Here is an 18093-nt window from a genome sequence, read left to right as displayed (position 1 = left end):
TTGTGACTTGAGAGCTCTGGACGCTGTCAGACGAGGGACCCAGATAGTTAAACTCTTCTCCATAAATTCTAACCACACTCTGTACAGCAACTGAAATTACTGAGATTCCACCATTGGATCTTCATTTGGAAATTGGGTAAGAACTAATTCTAATAATAATAATCCTTGCATTTGATATAACACCTTATCTCGTCGTTGAGATGTCTCAAAGTGATATGCAGAACATATTGTAAAATGGATGACTGTAATTTGTGGGCGAAATGCGGTGGCCAATTGTGCATAACAGTATCCCACAAACTGTACATTTTTTTAAGACGGTCGGAAGCTTCAGTGTTTGAAGGGTTAATAGAGTTGGACAGGAATGAGCGCTCTTGTACAAGTGAATCTCAGACATGCTTGAACACATGTCCTGCATATTGCGCACAATAACTTCCCGCATTGTGAATGTGTCTGTGTCGGGGCATGCATTAAGTGAGCTTGTTCCCTAACACAGGATCAGTTTACTGAGTAAGAGCAAATTCAGCTCCCAAGTGTGTTCAATCAGAGTTTTTTTTAGAGAATTGAGTTGCTCTGATATTTTTCAAAGAACGAGTGGAATCTGTTAAAGTGGCATACATTTAACCTCACCTTAGAATATTTCTTTAGTCAGCCAGATATCCAACACTTCAAGTGTATTCTAACCAGACTGAGTTCCATGTCTGCCACCTACATGTGGAAATTGCCATGTCTGGAATGGAATGCACTCTCCCTGGGGGGACTTGTCTTGTTTACCTAATTCCGGAGAGAATTAGCAAGAGGCTGGTGAGAGCTGAGGCTTCACGATCTCATTGTATTGGGGGTAACTGCTGGAATCTAACCAGCTAAAACCACATAGCTTGCAATTGACAGCATTGTCTAGCAAACTTGCTTGTCCAGCTAGGACCCCCCTACCTTTTTTAGGGCTTTGGCTTGTAGGAGCTGAGTGGGATGACTCCCTGCCCCTAGTGACTGGTCTGGCCTTCCAGGTCCTGCCGATGGGCTGTGCTGTCGTCAGCAGTGCCCTGGAGGGTTCTTCCCAGAGTTATTGTGGCCCGACCAAAACCAATGGTTGGTTAAGAATTTAAAAAAGCTTTTAAAAGAAAAGTCAATAAATATTTTGGAAAGACATAAACACATGTAGGCAGGGAAATGGGATTAAATAACTTTTAAGAGTTGGCACAGGCAATGGGCTGAATGGTTTCCCTTGAGCTGTATGCACGATTCTCTGGAAGATTTTATAACTTGTGTCTGCTTTGTTTGAAGGTGAAGAATGCACTTGTCTCCACTGTTTACATTCCCTGAACAGAGACTTCCTGACATGCTTACATTGTTTTGGAGCAGGGAGCACTGACTGGGTCCTGAATTTGTTTGTTGCTCTTCCACAGCATTAGTTGTCTACTCAGCCGGCTCTGGCCTTTGCTCCGCTGGCTGGATATGTCCCTCCCATCAGCGGTTGTATTTTCAGTCGCTGTAGCCTGAAACTCCCGGTCTCAGCCCCTCTGCCTTGCCCCCCTCTGCCTTTCTTCAGAAATCACCTGAACACCTTGCTCTTCAACTATGCCTATAATCACCTCCCCTTTCTCCCAGCTCATGTCAAGCTACACCAATTGTTGACACTATCCTCCATGAAGGATGCTGAATAAATAAATGCTTGTTGTTGGGCCAGGCTGTTTAGAATATCAGGGTGTAGAGGGTTTGATGGAAGCACAAATATGATAATCATCCTTGCATTTGGAACAGCGCTTATCATGTCGACGACATCTCCAAGCGATTAACAAGATTTTACTGTGAAGGCCTATGACTATCTGTACAGGAATTTAGTTGGAGTCTGGCACCCAGAATAATAATCTCGCCAAAAAAGCAAAAAAGATAATAAATTGGTCATTTTCAATTTACAACTTCTTGTGGGACACTGTTGTGCGCAATTGGCTGCCGCGTTTCGCAGTGAATACAGTCGATTCACTTCACAGCATATTCTGTGAAGCGCTTTGAGACATCTAGAAGGCGTGAAAAGCGCTCTATCAAATGCAAGGATTAATTAATTCAGTTTGTCTCTGTGCTAAAGCTATGATAAATGAGCTAAGACAATTGCCTGTTCACACACTCCAGTGATGTGCCTTCTCAATATCTGCCCTGGCCATTAAGATGGTTCAGTGATCAGCAAATGAACTTTTATTACTATTATTAAGCAAGTTTTTTTTGCTACAGTTTAGAAATTGCAACTAATTTTATTTGCAGAATAACCAAATCAATAAAGCACAGTAGTATTTATTTATTACTTAATCCACCACTGTTTGTGTGTCACTCCTGGGTACAATTGGCTGCCGCCTTTTGCTCAAAAAAAAGTAAATCCACTTTAAGGATCAAATGCAAGGATTATTACTATTAGGGCTGCATGGCACTGGGAGTAAAATAGAGTTAATTAATTAATCCTTGCATTTGATATAGCGCTTTTCATGTTGGGAGGACGTCCCAAAGCGCTTCACAGAACACACTGTAAAGTGAATTGACTGTATATTTGTGGGCGAACGCGGCCGCCAATTGCGCACAGCAATGTCCCACAAACAGTGGTAGATTGAAAATGACCAATTTATTATTGTTTTTGGTTTTGGAGGGATTATTATTAGGCGTTTGGAGTAAGGAAACTTGCCCGAGGTTTCGCCCTCTGCCGGGAATTGAACTCAGGTCTCTCACTTGCAAAGCGAGTGCTCTAACCACTGAGCTACAGCACTCCACAAGTTGCACACGTGAGTCAGCCTCGCAGGCTTACTGGGCCTGCCTTTGACTCACACACTCAGTCCTTGGCTACTCGCGTTACCAGCATGTTTGTAACTAGGTGTTTTTGCAGTAATGTAGTGTGTTCGATGTGTGAGAGTCAACAGAAAGAGAGAGAGTTTCTAAGAAAGTTGGTCGGAGTGAGAAGGGTTGGCCCAGCAAAGTCTCTCATGAGACACGGAGAAACGTCTAAATTAACCAGTTTTAATACATCAATGTAAACAGTATTATGCTGGAATATGAAATACTGAATTGTTAATTGACAATATGCAAAGTTGCACCATTGGTGCAGACTCGATGGGCCAAATTGCCACCTTGATATGCCAGTTCCATTTTGATGAAGGCTTATTGGGTTACAGTATTAATTACCAAAATCAGAGAAGGCTGATGATAAACAATGCAGTTTCACTTCTTTTTTAAGACTGCTGTAAAAATGATGTGCTCTGTTGCTGACTTGCAGATATAGATGAGTTTGGACTCCTGCGTGTTTTATCTACATTGACTAGATCAGCACTAAGCAGTTGTATGCTTCACACTGAATAAGGAGATGAAAGATTTCAAGATATTTTCCTCCCATAGTTTTGCCCGGGTACATCGCAGCAATTTGCAATTTTACTTACAAAGAGATTAGTTTGTTTTTTAAAAAAAGGCCCTTCGGCTCATCTGGTTTCAAAGCTCCAGAACACCATTCTACTGTCCTCCCATCACAGCATCAAGCTGCCTTTTAAATCCCAGTGTCCTAGCCTCAACCACCCCTTCATCGCAACAAGAGTAGGCCTTTCAGCCCCTCGAGCCTGTTCTGCCATTCTATTAGATCATAGCTGATCTGTACCTCAACTCCAATTTTGCCCCATATCCCTTGATACCCTGACCTCACAAACATCTATCCACCTCAGTCTTGAAAATTTTAATGGATCCAGCATCCAACAACATTTGTGTAGCGCCTTTCACGTAGGAAGGGAGCCTTATGGGGGAGAGAGTTCTAGATTTCGCAACCCTGTTCCAGTTGTTAATCACCCACTGAGTAAACCTTTTCCTGGTGTCTTGCATGCCCTTTGCAACTGTAAACCTGTCCCCTCTTGTTCTATTCTTTAGTGGTTCCAAAAGTATTGTTCTGAGTTTACGTTGGTGTTCCTGTGCAGAATGACTGACCTGACAGAATGCTGCTGTGTTGCAGTGTAATGATTTTCTACATCAGTCAGCATGTTTTCATTATGATGATTATTAACTAGTGTAGGCCCCAGCAGATGATAAACCACCTACTTGCATGAGCGGGCAGACTCACCCACTCAGAGCATTCCCCTTATCTTGCTGGCATTCTCCCATCAGGTGAACGTCACCCGTTCCTCGGCAGTGACATAATTGCTTTTGTTTCTTCCTTTTAAGGAAACAAAAAACCTGGACTTTGCTTCCTGTCGAAGTGCAATGAGCCAGATTAAACATTGACTTCACTTCCTCTGCTCACACCCCTCCTCCCTTTTCTGTGGTTTCAAAAAAAATGCAGCGTCCGTTTTAACAAAAGCTTCTGACTGAGCTCCTGGGGCATGTTTAAATGTTTTATCTTGCGCTGTTTGCTTGGAGGCTGAGAGTGGAGGCTTTCATGTCCTTGCTGTATTATACAATTGGTTAAATATTTATGAGCCAGGAGTTTACACCTGGATTTTTCACTCCAACACTCCCAACACCCATCTCCTTTCCAGTCTGAACCTGCCCCACCTTGATTGGTATTGCTGTGGATTCAGCCTGAGGTACTTAATAATAATAATCCTTGCATTTGATATAGTGCCTTATCGTGTCGTTGAGACATCTCAAAGCGCTTCAAGGATATATTCTGAAGCGGAGTGACTATACATTTTTGGGTGTGGTGGGGGGGTAAGATGAGGGTTATCTGCATAGACCTGCTCAATGTCATTCAAATATTTGAAATTATTTTCACAATCTGTACGTCTATAGCAGCACAATAGCTCCTCTTGTGCTGGAAGCTGTTTATGAATAGATAATATAATAATATTTGCATTTGATGTATGTCGTCGTGAGGTCTTAAAGCTCTTCACAAGTTTTTACTTTGAAGCATAGTGACTGTGCTGTAGGAGAGTGCAGGGGGAAATTTGCACACAGCAATGTGGCACAAACAGCCATGATGTGAATGACCAACTTGATTTGGGGGATCGTTGGTCCGGCCACCCAGAGAGAGAAACTCCCTTGTCTTTTCCAATAATTCCATGCCCACCTGAACAGGCACAGACTTGGAGCTTGATTTAACATCTCATCCAAAGGACAGCATCTCCAATAATGCCGCCCCTCCAGTTAGATTACACTTGCCCTTGTGATAATTCTCCAGAACCCTGGAAAACCGGTGTTTCACGAAAACCATTTTAAAAATGAGAGATGGGGTGATTTTCGTTTGAACATAAAGCACCGCTCGCATTCAATTATTGGTTGGTGAGGAAAGCTTGTCCTAGCTTGTAGGTGTGACTTAAAAGTGGTAGCATACTTCGGGAAGCTTTGTGACTGGGATGTCTAAACCTTATTAGCAGTAATTGTACCTCAGGTTTATTACTCTTTCTATAACTGATTATAGTTCGCATTCGTTTACCGAATGGCTGAAATGGGGGAATCAGAATTTTCTTCTCAGGCTCATTAGCTGCCAGGATTGCCTACAACTAACCAGTCCCTACACTTCACATTACATCCTGTGAAGCGCTCTGAGGCATTTTGACGGTGTTATTGTTAAGCAAAACTATCAAAACTATCAAATGCAAAAATTGTTGTTGTGTTCCGGGCAGTTTAATGTTCAGAGATGGAAAAGGCTGTGACAGTAACTGCAGCTTGTGTTTATGCAGCTCCCCCTCACACGGGGTAGCGACTCGGGGCGCTTAACAGTGGTGGAGCCTGGTGCCTAGCTGGGGGGGGCGGGGGGAGATGACCGTAAGCACAGTCAACGAGGAAGGTCTTCAGTCGTGATCTGAAAGACCACTCAGGTCCTGGAATCCGTAGATTATAGCTCCCTCCGGAGGCAGAGAAGGTGGACTGCAATTTGTAACACAGCTTAATATATAGCTGAAGCTCGCTGGGCTTTTCAACTTGTTGCGCACTCTGCTGTTGGGAAGGTGTTGGTGGAATGACTGACTTAGAGTACACAGTCTATAATTTAAAACTTATTAATTTTAGATCCTGTCTGCTTTGAAATTCAGATAATAATCCTTACAATTGATACAGCGCCTTTCATATCAGGAGGACTTATTATCTTTATCTTTTGATTATCTCATAGGATACGATTTACTATAAAGTGCAGCGACTGCTTCTTTTGTAGACCAAACATGGCAGCCAATTTGCACATAGTGACGTCCCACAAACAGCTATGGTGAATGAGCGATTTTTATTTGGGATCTTTGCCTCTGTGACATGGGTCACAGGTAGAATTAAACTTCAAAACCTAAATGCTTCAGTACATATCATAGGTTAGAGAAGCTCACTTCCTCTTTCTTTTAAACAAGGAACTTGTATGAACTTCAGCTATAGGACACAAACCTCAAGCTACAGAAGCCATGAGCCACCACACTGAGCTACTCGGAGCAAGGATCAGGCTCTGACTCAGGCATAGCTCAGCCAGGAAAATGGTTATAATTATAATAATAATACTTGTATTTGATATAGAGCTGTTCACGTTTTCTAGACATATCAAAGTGCATCACCGAATATACTGTAAAGTGAATTGACTGTGTATTGTGGGTGAAACATTATATCAAATGAAAGGATTATTATATTATTATTCCCCCCCCACACACACTTTTCCTTGCAATGCTCCCTGTTCTATCTCCATTGTGATAAACAGCCTCTTGGTTGGGGAGAGGAAAATCTGGAGAGAGTGAATACCGAGTGTCCAGTTAACGGTGTTTATTGACGGTTACGTTCTGTTTTGTTTCAGATCGCGAGGACCAGTCAATCCTGTGCACGTGAGTAGTTGCGGATCCTTCACTTACCCCAGAACGCTTTTGGTGCTCATGAAAGTATTTAGTTAATATTTAAGAATGTATCTCAGCCCCTTAACCTCCCTCCCTCCCTCCCTCAACCACTTGTCCACCTGTCTAAGTCCTGCCTCTTACTCAATGTCCAGCCTTGTCTATGTAAAGCTCTCAATCACGTTTGTCCTATCTGAAGGGCGCTGTATTAGTACAAGTTGTCGCCTCATCATCCAGCCAATGCTGCACGGTAAACATGTGGCCAGATCTATTTCTTTGCATTGGATTTCTGAAAGAAATAGTAACTATTGTTTCACTGATAACTTGATGGTTGCTTCACTTCTGTTAAGCCTTGGAATATTTTAATACAGCAGCAGGGTAAGAGTTATAGTGATGTTTGCAGCTGAAAGGATTTTGCAGCAAGGTAACTAGCCAACTGGCCTATGTCATGTGCAAGTGTTCAGTCTAAACATATTGCTTTGCAGAGGAGAGTCTGGTGCTGGTAAGACAGAAAACACCAAGAAAGTGATTCAATATTTAGCTCACGTCGCCTCCTCACACAAGTCTAGAAAGGAACAGGTAAGTGTCATTGTAGTACTGTTGAAAATAATAGTCGATTTTACTACTTGCAACCAAGCGTTTTAATGTCAGCAATATTCAATTCAAAGAGTACAACCCTAAACCTAGCCATTAGATGCTGAATATTATCATTGATGTGTCTGGAGCTGGTAGATGCACCTCTCCTGTATTAAATGTTTTGCTCTTAAAACTAGTTTTGAATATAGTAGCTTAACACTACGTACAGGTTGTTATATCCCTTTAACGGAATAAATGCTTGTGGAAGTAGATTTTATTTTTGCATGCCATTGATAACACTTCTCCCCCTTCACCTTCACATTTGCAGCATTCTTCGGTGTTAGCATACGTGAGTGGGTCATTATAATTTGATTTGCATATTCTGCACTTTTTATGCCTGGTATACAGATCTGTCAGCTGTCTGTGGGTGGAGGCCTATTTAATTGGCACATGACTCTTAAGCAGAGATTTCTAGAGCACGTGCTTAGCACAAAGTGCAGTTGGCTGTTGAAAGTTGGCTAACATTTCCTCCTAAAGCAGCGAGTGAAATGGCAAGGCACATCTTCACTGTAAATTCTAAGTAAGAGTTGTGTAAATGTTCACACCTGTGTCTGCAGTATTAAACCATTGCAGTCTTTATTGGACATCAAGTTGTGCTAAAAGTGCAAGTGGCACAATTGGCTTGGAAGCCACTGCAGTACAGTAATTGGAAGAGCTCTGCGTATCTTGCCCGCCAGTTTTCTAGTCTCACTGTTTGGGCAGGCTGGAGGTGCAGCACAGATCTGTATATTCTATGTGTTGCATGCTTTTGGGTGTTAAAGGTGTTTTAAATGTTGGTAAACGTGGAGGCGATTTCCTCCCAGAGGAAAGAAAGGAAGGAAATCATAACCTTGTTGGCGCATCCCACCTGACAAACTTTTCCAGGGTCATTCAGACTGGCAGCTCGAATGAAACGCTTTTATTAATGTCAGTAATACCATGCCTGAAGTTTTCAACCACAACAAAACTCGTGATGGCCTCTCTTTGGTGGTGTTGTCTCCCACAGAGACTGGAGGGAGGGAGAGGGAACAGGATTTACAAACCTAGGCGCAGAAGGGGACGTTTCTTTAGTATCTGTACATTGCTGCTATTTTTAAAACAAAGAGAACAAAATTGTGTTCACTACTTGTGGGTTATCCTGTTCTAGTTAGGATTCTCATCCTACGCTTTAAATCCCTCCACACACTTGCCCCAACCGTACTTCTGCAACCTCCTCAAACCCAGTCGTTCCCTTTGCTCACTGGCCTGCTTCATGTCCCTCGCCCAACCTGCCCCACCATTGGCAGTTGGATTTTCAATATATCTGACCCTAGCCTCTGGATCTCCACCTTAGAGCCTTTTGAATCATCCCTTCCCTCAACTCCTTCACAATCTTAATAATATTCTGATTGCACATAAAATACAGTCAGTCCACTTTATAATATATTCTGTGAAGCGCTTTGAGACGTCTCAACGATATGATAAGGCGTTACATCAAATACAATTGTTATCCCTCCCCCAGCTCGGGTGCAAACCTTAGCACATCTTCCTGATGTGAAAGGCGCTATATAAATGTAAACTTGTATCGTTTGATTCAGATTTAGATGCAAATCTTCTTTTAAAGACAGCACCTACTGTAAATGTTTCCCAATGAGTAGTTGCTAGAGTTACCCCTGTTTGAAGGAAACTGAAGTCAGCAACGAGGAGGTGAAGGGGGGGATGTAGATAGTTTTGGTGAAGGAAGTTGACAAGCTAGATGGTGGGGATCTGAAACACGGGGATGTGATTTTAAATAACAACCAGGAAGTGAGATGGTTTCTTCACTCAGACTGTGACTGTGTGTATCAAGCTACCGGTCCATCTCCAACCTCCCCTTTCTCTCCAAGGTCTTGGAAAGAGTTGTCGCCTCCCAACTGCGCTCTTTCCTTTCCACCCATTCTCTTTTTGAACCCCTTCAGTCAGGTTTCCGTGCTGCCCATAGCACAGAAACTGCCCTGGTCAAGGTCACCAATGATATCCTGACCATCTGTGACCAGGGCTCCCTCTGTCTCCTCGTCCTCCTCGACCTATCGGCAGCATTCGATACGGTCGACCACGCTATCCTACTCCACCGCTTGTCCTCCCACCTCAACCTTCAAGGCACTGTCCTTGAATGGTTTAGGTCGTACCTTTCTCACCGTCTTCACTTTGTCTCAACGAATGGCTTCTCCTCCACCCCCCGCACTGTCTCATGTGGTGTCCCTCAGGGCTCTGTCCTCGGTCCCCTCCTCTTCACCCTCTATATGCTCCCCCTCGGTGACATCATCCGCAGACATGGAGTTAACTTCCACATGTATGCGGATGACACCCAACTCTACCTTTCCTCCTCTACTCTCAACTCCACGACCACCGATGTCCTGACAGCCTGCCTGTCCGACATCGAGTCCTGGACGAGAGACAACTTTCTTCAGCTCAACGTGCGAAAAACCGAGGCCCTCCTGATTGGCTCACGTCAGCGCCTCCGCACCTCAGGCGCTGACACCATCAGCATCCAAGGCTGCACTCTCCACCTCTCAAAGCCAGTCAGGAACCTCGGCGTTTTGTTCGACCCTGAGCTGTCCTTTCTCCCTCACATCCGCACCACAACTGGCACCGCCTTCCATCACCTCCGGAACATCGCCAGACTACGGCACTACCTCACCCCTCACGCTGCTGAAACCCTGGTCCACGCCTTTGTCACCTCAAGGCTGGACTATGGGAACTCTCTCCTCGCCGGCCTTCCCGCCACCTCCCTCCACAAGCTGCAGGTCATTCAGAACTCTGCAGCTCGTGTACTGTCCCGCACCAGGCTTCGGGACCACATCACTCCCACCCTCGCTCGCCTCCACTGGCTCCCCATCCCCCAGAGGATTGATTTCAAGATCCTCATCCTCACCTACAAGGCCTCGCTCCCTCCTACCTCTCCAACCTACTATCCCCCTACCTACCTGCCCGTACCCTCCGTTCCTCTGGCTCCGGTCTGCTCCACGTCCCCCGCCCCAACCGCCCTACCATCGGTGGTCGGGCCTTCAGCCTCTCAGCCCCAGGCTCTGGAACTCCATCCCCCAGTGCCTTCGCCTTGCTTCCTCCCTTTCCTCCTTCAAGGCCGGTCTCAAAACCTTTCTCTTTGACCGTGCCTTCAGCTCCCCTCTCGACTCTCTTCCCCTCCTCGCTCCCTCCCTTCCCTTCCCTCACCCTGACCATTTCCCCCCTCCTCTCTCCCTCCCTTCCCTCACCTCACCCTGACCATTTCCCCCCTCCTCGCTCCCTCCCTTCCCTCCCCTCACCCTGACCATTTCCCCCCTCCTCGTCCCTCCCTTCCCTCCCCTCACCCTGACCATTTCCCCCCTGCTCGGGTGATGACCCAACTGTACAGCGCCTTGGGACGTCCTCCTGACGTGAAAGGCGCTTTATAAATGGAATCTTGTTGTTGTTGACATGCACTTGTTCCAGGAGGCTGTACAGGCACGACCATTGGGATTGGAGATGGATACTTGGGAAGTTAGATACGGGATAGGTAGGATATTTAAGAGTGTGGAGATCTGCTGGGATCTAATGAACTGGTGGAATAGGCTCAATCACCTTAAAAGCCTCTTGTCCGTTAAGTTCTTGAAAGTCCTCTGGTTATCAAGTGACTCATTTAGTTTCAAGTCTCTGGGATTATCTGTTGCTAGGAGGGCCTTTTCTATATCATCTCCACCTCGCCCATCAGCAGCCAAGGGCCAGGAATGTTGCCCTTTGTGGTTTGTAACTGTAAGATGTGTCTTAACCTGAGATGTTATGCCTTAAAACACAAAAACCCACAGCACTAAAAGAAGCCATTCGCTGTATCAAGTCCGCTCCGGCTCAGAGTAAGGAGGTCAATTCCACTTCACCGCCTTGCCCTATCCCCAATCCCATTCAAGCCCCTCTTTCATATGCCTGTCTACTTCCCTCTTGAAAGTTGAAATGGACTCGCCCTCCACCCACCTTACTCAGCAGGGCATCCCACATCCCAGCTTTCTGATTTGGAATGTGTTAACCTTGGTGTTGAGAAGGGGAAGAGCAAATGGGATCATAGGATCAGGAAGTTGGTGTGAATCTGTCAAATGATAGATTTAGTAACAAATAACTTCTGGTGGAAACAGCTACAGCTTCCATTCAGGTTGACTGACGTAACGTCTTTCTCGTACTTAACCATGTCTTGTACATGGATGGCTTCCAGTTAGTAATACCTTGAGCCGTGCCCTCCTGCATTCAGTAATTTAAATTCATTTAGCTGGCTTACACAGCCTTCAACTTAATGGTCCGGATCTGGGCACTCAGCAATGGATCTGCGGTGTGGTGATTTCTGATGGGATTCTTGAATATAGTAACCAGATAAATAGCACAGCACATTGTAGACAGTGCACTGAGAATCTCTATGCGGATTAGTCTGCCTAACTGGTTATCCCAGTCAGAATCCTAATCCAGGAATCCCATTCCAAATCACATCCATCATATTTCTGATGAGGCAAAGACTCAGTGCGCAATACAACCAAATAAATGTTTTTTTTTATATACTGTACTTCTTGACTCGATGTCTATTTCAGAAGAGAAAACTGAAGCCAAGGCTCTTAGGGCAAGACTGTACAGCTCTTCTAGACTGAACACCGTTTCCCATGTGTCTGCTTCCCACCTGCTAACTCTGCACTAACGCTATACAAAGCTACTGACTTATTCTAACCAGGTTATAACAAATTGGTGAAACTGATCAGTCCAGTGGTTAAATGTGTGTTCTATGATTCTGAAGTTCAAATGCCACATCAAGTCTGTCTGGATCAGTGCCTCCCAGAGTCTTTCCCTTTGGTGCCTTGTACAAAATAGCATACGACTCTGAGATCCAGGTGTCCATTTTCAGTAACCCCGGAGGGAGCCCGTGAAGTTGTGGGGAAAAAAAGTCCAGTTTTCCAAGATTCACCTATTCCGTGTCCGTTTGGTTTCCCGGTTTGCCCTTTGCAACTCTCCTCTCACCAAGCTACCCAGCAAGCTTTATTATGTTCCACTTACATCCGTATTTCCCACTCAGAACCCACACAGGACCTCAAACCACAGTAAATTCCATGGTGCGTATTCAGTGATTCCTTCAGAGCGTGGAGAGGACAACCAGTTCAGATTAACAAAACTTTGTGTAGAGTCAAACCTTTCAACTTGTTTCATAAACCCCAGGGGCTGAACCTCGTTCTTTTCAAGCAGGAACTGGTTTTGCTTGAGATGAGAGTGAATATCTCTACCTAAAAAAGAGCTGCTGTCTTTATCTGTGGTAAGAGTGCTGTGTTGGCAAGGTGCAGTGATCGTGGTGGTTGTTTTAGAAATTGTGTGTGGCACGTGTGCATGAACTGGAGAATGGTGGTGGTCAGATCAGTGAGAACAGCAGAGCTTCAAGTAACTGCATCAAGCTACGTAATAAGACATGGAATGAATGCCAGAGAGAGAGAGAGAGACAGATTGTTATCTCTGTTATCACCAGAAAGTACATTCTCCCAACACGTAGCTTAAGGTGAACGTTTTATAAACCCCAGGGAACAGTCCAATGTGACAACGGACCCAATTTTTAGCAGGGAACGAGTTTGCATGCACCTGCTTCCTCACTTGCATACTTGAATGTGGGAGGGATATTTTTCAACAATGACTCTCCACATTTCCTCACCTATATTAGTTATAAAGGAAGTTTTTCCATTACAAAACGTGAAACAATGTTTACTACAGTAGTGTCTCTAAAAGAGCTCTATTCAGTGCCGTTCCCTGGCCTCCTCCTACCCACAAATAGTATTATTTGTGTTCCAAAGAGCAACCAGCAGTTCCTTATTCTTTCAGCCATCATTCCAAGTCTTGGTAGTTCTGTGTGTTTATTTGGAGCTCTGATCACTCTGGTGTTGTGATTTGCTGATCTGAGTGGCTCTGTAATTTCAGGGAGAGCTTGAGAGGCAACTGCTCCAAGCCAACCCTATCCTGGAAGCCTTCGGCAATGCAAAAACTGTGAAAAACGACAACTCGTCCCGATTTGTGAGTAAAAATATTTTCGGTGTTTGAGCTATTAAGATTAATGACTTGGGATGACCCCCCGACATGAAGTGGTGCTATGCTAATGTGATTTGTTGTAGTTTATGACTCGGTGGGGGGGGGGGGAGGAGAGGGAGAAGAGGGAGAGGAGGTAAGTGGGTCTCAGAGATGAACTGGCTCAGAAGTGATGTGCTTATACATGGAATGTCCGAATCGAGCCAGCCAAAGACGAGAGTTATTATTGCTGCCTCTAGTCTTATCCTTGTTTATAGAGTAAACAAGCTGATATTGACCTTTACAAAACTTAACTTTTCTATTCCTCTGCTTTCTCATCCACAGGGTAAATTCATTCGAATCAACTTCGATGTGAACGGCTACATTGTTGGAGCCAATATTGAAACCTGTATCCTTTTTACACCGAGTCGCAGAATCTGCCTGATCTGCCCTCAGCAATGTCAATCGCAGAGTGAAGCACACAATGTACGTGTTAATGTGGCCGGAACAAAACTGGTTTTCACATAGATGCTCATGGAGGTCCAAAAGATGGCCATTCGGTCCATCGTGTCTGTGTTGGCTCTAATAAGAACAGTCCTTCCTTTTTGAAATCTGGATAATTCCCTTTTGAAAGCTAATTTGAATTTTGCCTCAACCACCACTTGCACCACTTCCATCCTTATTGTAGCAGTTCTGTGTGTGAAAAGAAATTTCTCCTAACTTCCTCGTTTGCTCGTCAGTTAACTATCTTGAATTGATGCCATCTAGTTCACTGACTAGTGGAGATAATTTCTCCTTTTAACTATCAAAAGCCCTTTTATCACCTTTCAAACTTCTTTGTTTACCACTCGGATGAAACCAGTTTTCTAATGATGTGTTGAAACGTCGTCCTGTCTGTGACTGTTTGCGTGCTAAAGACCCTGTGACACTGTTGAAAAAGAGAAGGGCGTTTCTCATTGTAGTCTGTCTGACAATCCCCCAAATAAAACTCGTCATTGACTTCATGGCTGTTTGCAGGACTTTGCTGTGCGCAAACTGGCTGCTTTGTTCACTCCGTTTTACAGTGGAGCCTTTTGAAACACTATGCGACATCCTCCTGACGTGAATGGTTTAGTATCAAATTATTTTGTGTCCACTTATGGGATATGTTTGTGCTGTAAGTACAGTCACTGCACTTCACAGCAATTACCCGTGACATGAGTTGAGACACTGCCATTCTCAGCGCTATATCAAATGAACGATCACAGAGGATTCCTTAACTGTCTGTTCCTAGATTTGTTGGAAAAATCTCGTGCCATACGACAAGCCAAAGATGAACGCACCTTCCACATTTTTTACTATCTGCTTTCTGGCGCTGGAGAGCACTTGAAGAGTAAGTGAGATTTGTAGAACTACAAACAGACTGTTTGCTTAAAGAAATTCTCTGCTGTGAGGTCCAACACCTTTGCAGTAGGGTGGATGTTCTGGAGGGATTAAATCAGATGTTTTTCATCTAATATTTGATTTAGCCGTGGAATCTGTTTTGCATTGTACAGATGTGAGCTTGGATAGACTCCACAATGCTTGTATTGTCAGTAATGCCGTAACCTCTTGTATTGCAGCTGAACTGCTGTTGGAAGGTTACAATAACTACCGATTTCTCTGCAATGGCAATGTTACCATTCCTGGGCAACAGGACAAGGATATGTTTCAGGAGACGATGGAAGCATTCAGGATCATGGGAATCCAGGATGATGAGCAACTTGGTACGTCTCACTGTAATGTCTGCATGTTCTTAGCAGGCTCTGGCCCTCTCCACATCCCCGAAGCTGCTCACCCCACCATCGGCACCAGACCTTCTGACCCCACCCATTGAAACGCCATCCCACAGTCTCAGCCTCGCTCCCTCACCTCCTTCAAGGCCTGTCTCAAGACCTTCCTGTTTGGCGCACATTGGTCACTCTCCCACCGCTACCCTCCCCGCCCTCCACCCCTCCTAATCCCAACCCCCAGCTCAGGTGCAAATCCCTGACTGTAAAAAAATTTTTTTTTAAATCTTAATCTTTTGTCAATGCAGCTGGCTCAGTTGGTAGCACAGTCACCTCTAAGTCTGAAGTTTGTGACTCAGAGGTGAGAGTGCTACCAACTACCACCATTTAAAATTGGCTGTTCACTCCGTGACCGTTTGTGGGTAAATTCTCTGTCACGCTCCGCCACGTATGCACTTTATAGAATATCCTGTGATGCGCTTTGAGATGTGTCAACGACGAGGTCAGGTGCTTCTGGAATGCAAGGACCAAATCTCTGTGTGTTGAATTACTGTCCCTTCTTTCACAGCCATGCTCAAGGTCGTCTCCTGTGTCCTCCAATTTGGCAACATTAGCTTCAAAAAGGAGCGCAACACAGACCAGGCCTCCATGCCTGATAACACAGGTAAGCAGAGTGACTGAGAATCAAGTAAGGCTGTGCCAAGTGCTGAGTTCTCTCTGCTTCAGCGCTGCACAAGTGCCCACAGTTGAGTTTTTTCCCCAAAAGACTGTTGTAACATGACATATCCTAAAATTATCTGACTCCTTCCTGTTGTGCTTATTCACAAAGGAATGTTTAAAGCTCTGCATTAGCCTGGTAAGATATGACTATTTCACTCATACTGCAAGTGTTTGAAGAGTGTCTTGCTCCGCCACTGTCAAACGCTCTGGGACACTGTTCTGCGCTGTATAGTTGTTGTGGTTGTTGACGTGCTTTGAGACCAGTCTGAACTTGTACCATTCTTCATGAAGAGTTTCCTCTTCAACTTTTTTTTTGGATGTGTGTGTTTTACCACGCCTCGCCCACAAAATGCACAGTGAATCCACTTTAAAATATATTCTGTGAAGCGCTTTAAGACGTCTCAATGATGTGATAAGGTGCTACATCAAATGCAAGGATTATTATTATTACTACTGTCTCCTTCACATTCTCCCTAGCTCAGCGTCAAACTTTGTTACGGTTGAGCGCTCAGGCCCTACCCCATGTGAAGGACGCGACATAAATGCAACTTGTTGTTCTGGGAAATGAAACTCAGTTTAAATTTTTGCTGGTGAAAGATGATGGCTAGCGGAACCAAACAAGTTAGTTCAGGAAGGAACTGTGGACAAGAGGAAATCTGTGCTTATATAAGCGAGCTGCGCAGTTTCACCCACAACATATACAGTCAATTCACTTTACAGTGTATACTATAAAGCTCTTTGAGACGTTTTGAAGACGTCATAAGGCGCTATATAAAATGCAAGGATTATTATTATTTAGTAACTGTTTACTATTGGTTCCCAGCCAACAATCCCCAAAATAAAATTGGTCATTCCCGTAACAACTGTTTGTGAGACGTCTCTGTGGGCAAATCAGTTGCTGTCTTTGCCTACAAAGAGTTGCTCCACTTTATCCACTTTATCCTGTAAAGCACTTTGAGACGTGAAAGGCACTGTGTAAACTGTAAGGATGATTTTCTTTTGCGGAAGCTTTGTAAATTGGACAGTAGATTGTTGCTTAGATCTGACTATAATTAAATATTTTGCCCTGTAGCTGCCCAGAAGGTCTGCCATCTGCTGGGGATAAATGTGACTGATTTCAGCAGAGCAATCCTCACTCCGCGAATCAAAGTCGGACGGGACTACGTTCAGAAAGCTCAAACCAAAGAACAGGTCAGTGTGGCATATGGTTAGCATGGTTAGTCAATGGAAGATACAGTTTAAGATATCTATAACATATCCCCCTGCCCTCCTGACCCAAAACCCTAGCTCGGGTCCAAAACCACTGATTGTCCAGCGCCCTGGGACATTTTACTAAGTGAGTGATACTATACAAGTGTAATTTTTTGTTCTTGTATCTTAATTCAGCCCCAAACCTTGGCTCTTGCCAACCTGTGCCTAATACTGTCCAGAATTAGGCAAGCAGGGAGACAGTGTACATTCCTATCCAACAATCTATCTCTGGGATTTCTATGTGTAGGCGTGGAATTTTCAGTTGGGTTTGGATTCTTTTAAGTAACGGTGATGGGTTTCTGCGTGTGTTGGACACCCAGCTGAATCAAAAAAAATCTGTAAGGGGTTCATGCTGAGTGCAACCAAAATTACAACACAGTTCACACTTGCACAGCACCTTTCATGTCAGAAGAACTTCTCAAAAGTGTTTGACACTGCTGGATGGGCTCATGAGCTGGGGTTGGGAAGGGAGGGACAAATTGACCGCGAGTGTGGTCAAAGAGGTGTTTTTTGAGACGGTCCTTGAATGAGAGGAGGGAATGAGTCAGAGGGACATGGAGTTCCAGAGTGGGGAGAAGGGTGGGGCAGGAGTATTCCCTTCAGTCGCCTTGGACTGCTGTTCCGTGTTTGCTAGAGAGGGACATTGTGTGGCAGCTGATCACGTAGTTTTCGAGAGGAGGGAAGGGGTGATATGGAGAGCCGATGGGAAACGAGAAAACAACAACAAGAAGATTACATTTGTATAGCGCCTTTCACGTCGGAAGGGCATCCCAAGGTGCTGGACGTTTCAGACCTGAGCTGGGGTTGGGGGTGGGGGGGTGGAGGGGAAGGGAGGTGGCTAATAGCATGGTCGAAGAGGAGGGTCTTGAAATGGGACTTGAAGGAGACTAGGGAGGGGGCGAGGCGGAGTGACTGGGGGATGGAATTCCAGAGATTGGGGGCAGAGTGGCTGAAGGCTCTCCCGCCAATGGTGGGGCGGGTGGGTCGTGGGA

General features: G+C 44.8%; 1 protein-coding gene across 1 annotated transcript in view; it reads left to right on the top strand.

Moving 5' to 3' along the window:
- Window positions 1–18093, top strand: part of LOC103189672 (myosin-9) — a 123075-nt gene that overhangs the window by 50388 nt on the left and 54594 nt on the right. The window contains exons 4-12 of the mRNA XM_042344948.1: window positions 6722–6749; window positions 7241–7334; window positions 7660–7680; window positions 13299–13391; window positions 13728–13791; window positions 14656–14754; window positions 14984–15127; window positions 15699–15794; window positions 16923–17041. Coding sequence (XP_042200882.1) covers window positions 6722–6749; window positions 7241–7334; window positions 7660–7680; window positions 13299–13391; window positions 13728–13791; window positions 14656–14754; window positions 14984–15127; window positions 15699–15794; window positions 16923–17041 — 758 coding nt within the window. The remainder of the gene's footprint in view (window positions 1–6721; window positions 6750–7240; window positions 7335–7659; window positions 7681–13298; window positions 13392–13727; window positions 13792–14655; window positions 14755–14983; window positions 15128–15698; window positions 15795–16922; window positions 17042–18093) is intronic.

Source organism: Callorhinchus milii, unplaced genomic scaffold (assembly GCF_018977255.1).
Source record: "Callorhinchus milii isolate IMCB2004 unplaced genomic scaffold, IMCB_Cmil_1.0 Scaffold31, whole genome shotgun sequence".
NCBI lineage: Eukaryota > Metazoa > Chordata > Chondrichthyes > Chimaeriformes > Callorhinchidae > Callorhinchus > Callorhinchus milii.
Note: the sequence above shows the minus strand (reverse complement) of the source record. Positions and strands in the feature narration are given on the sequence as shown.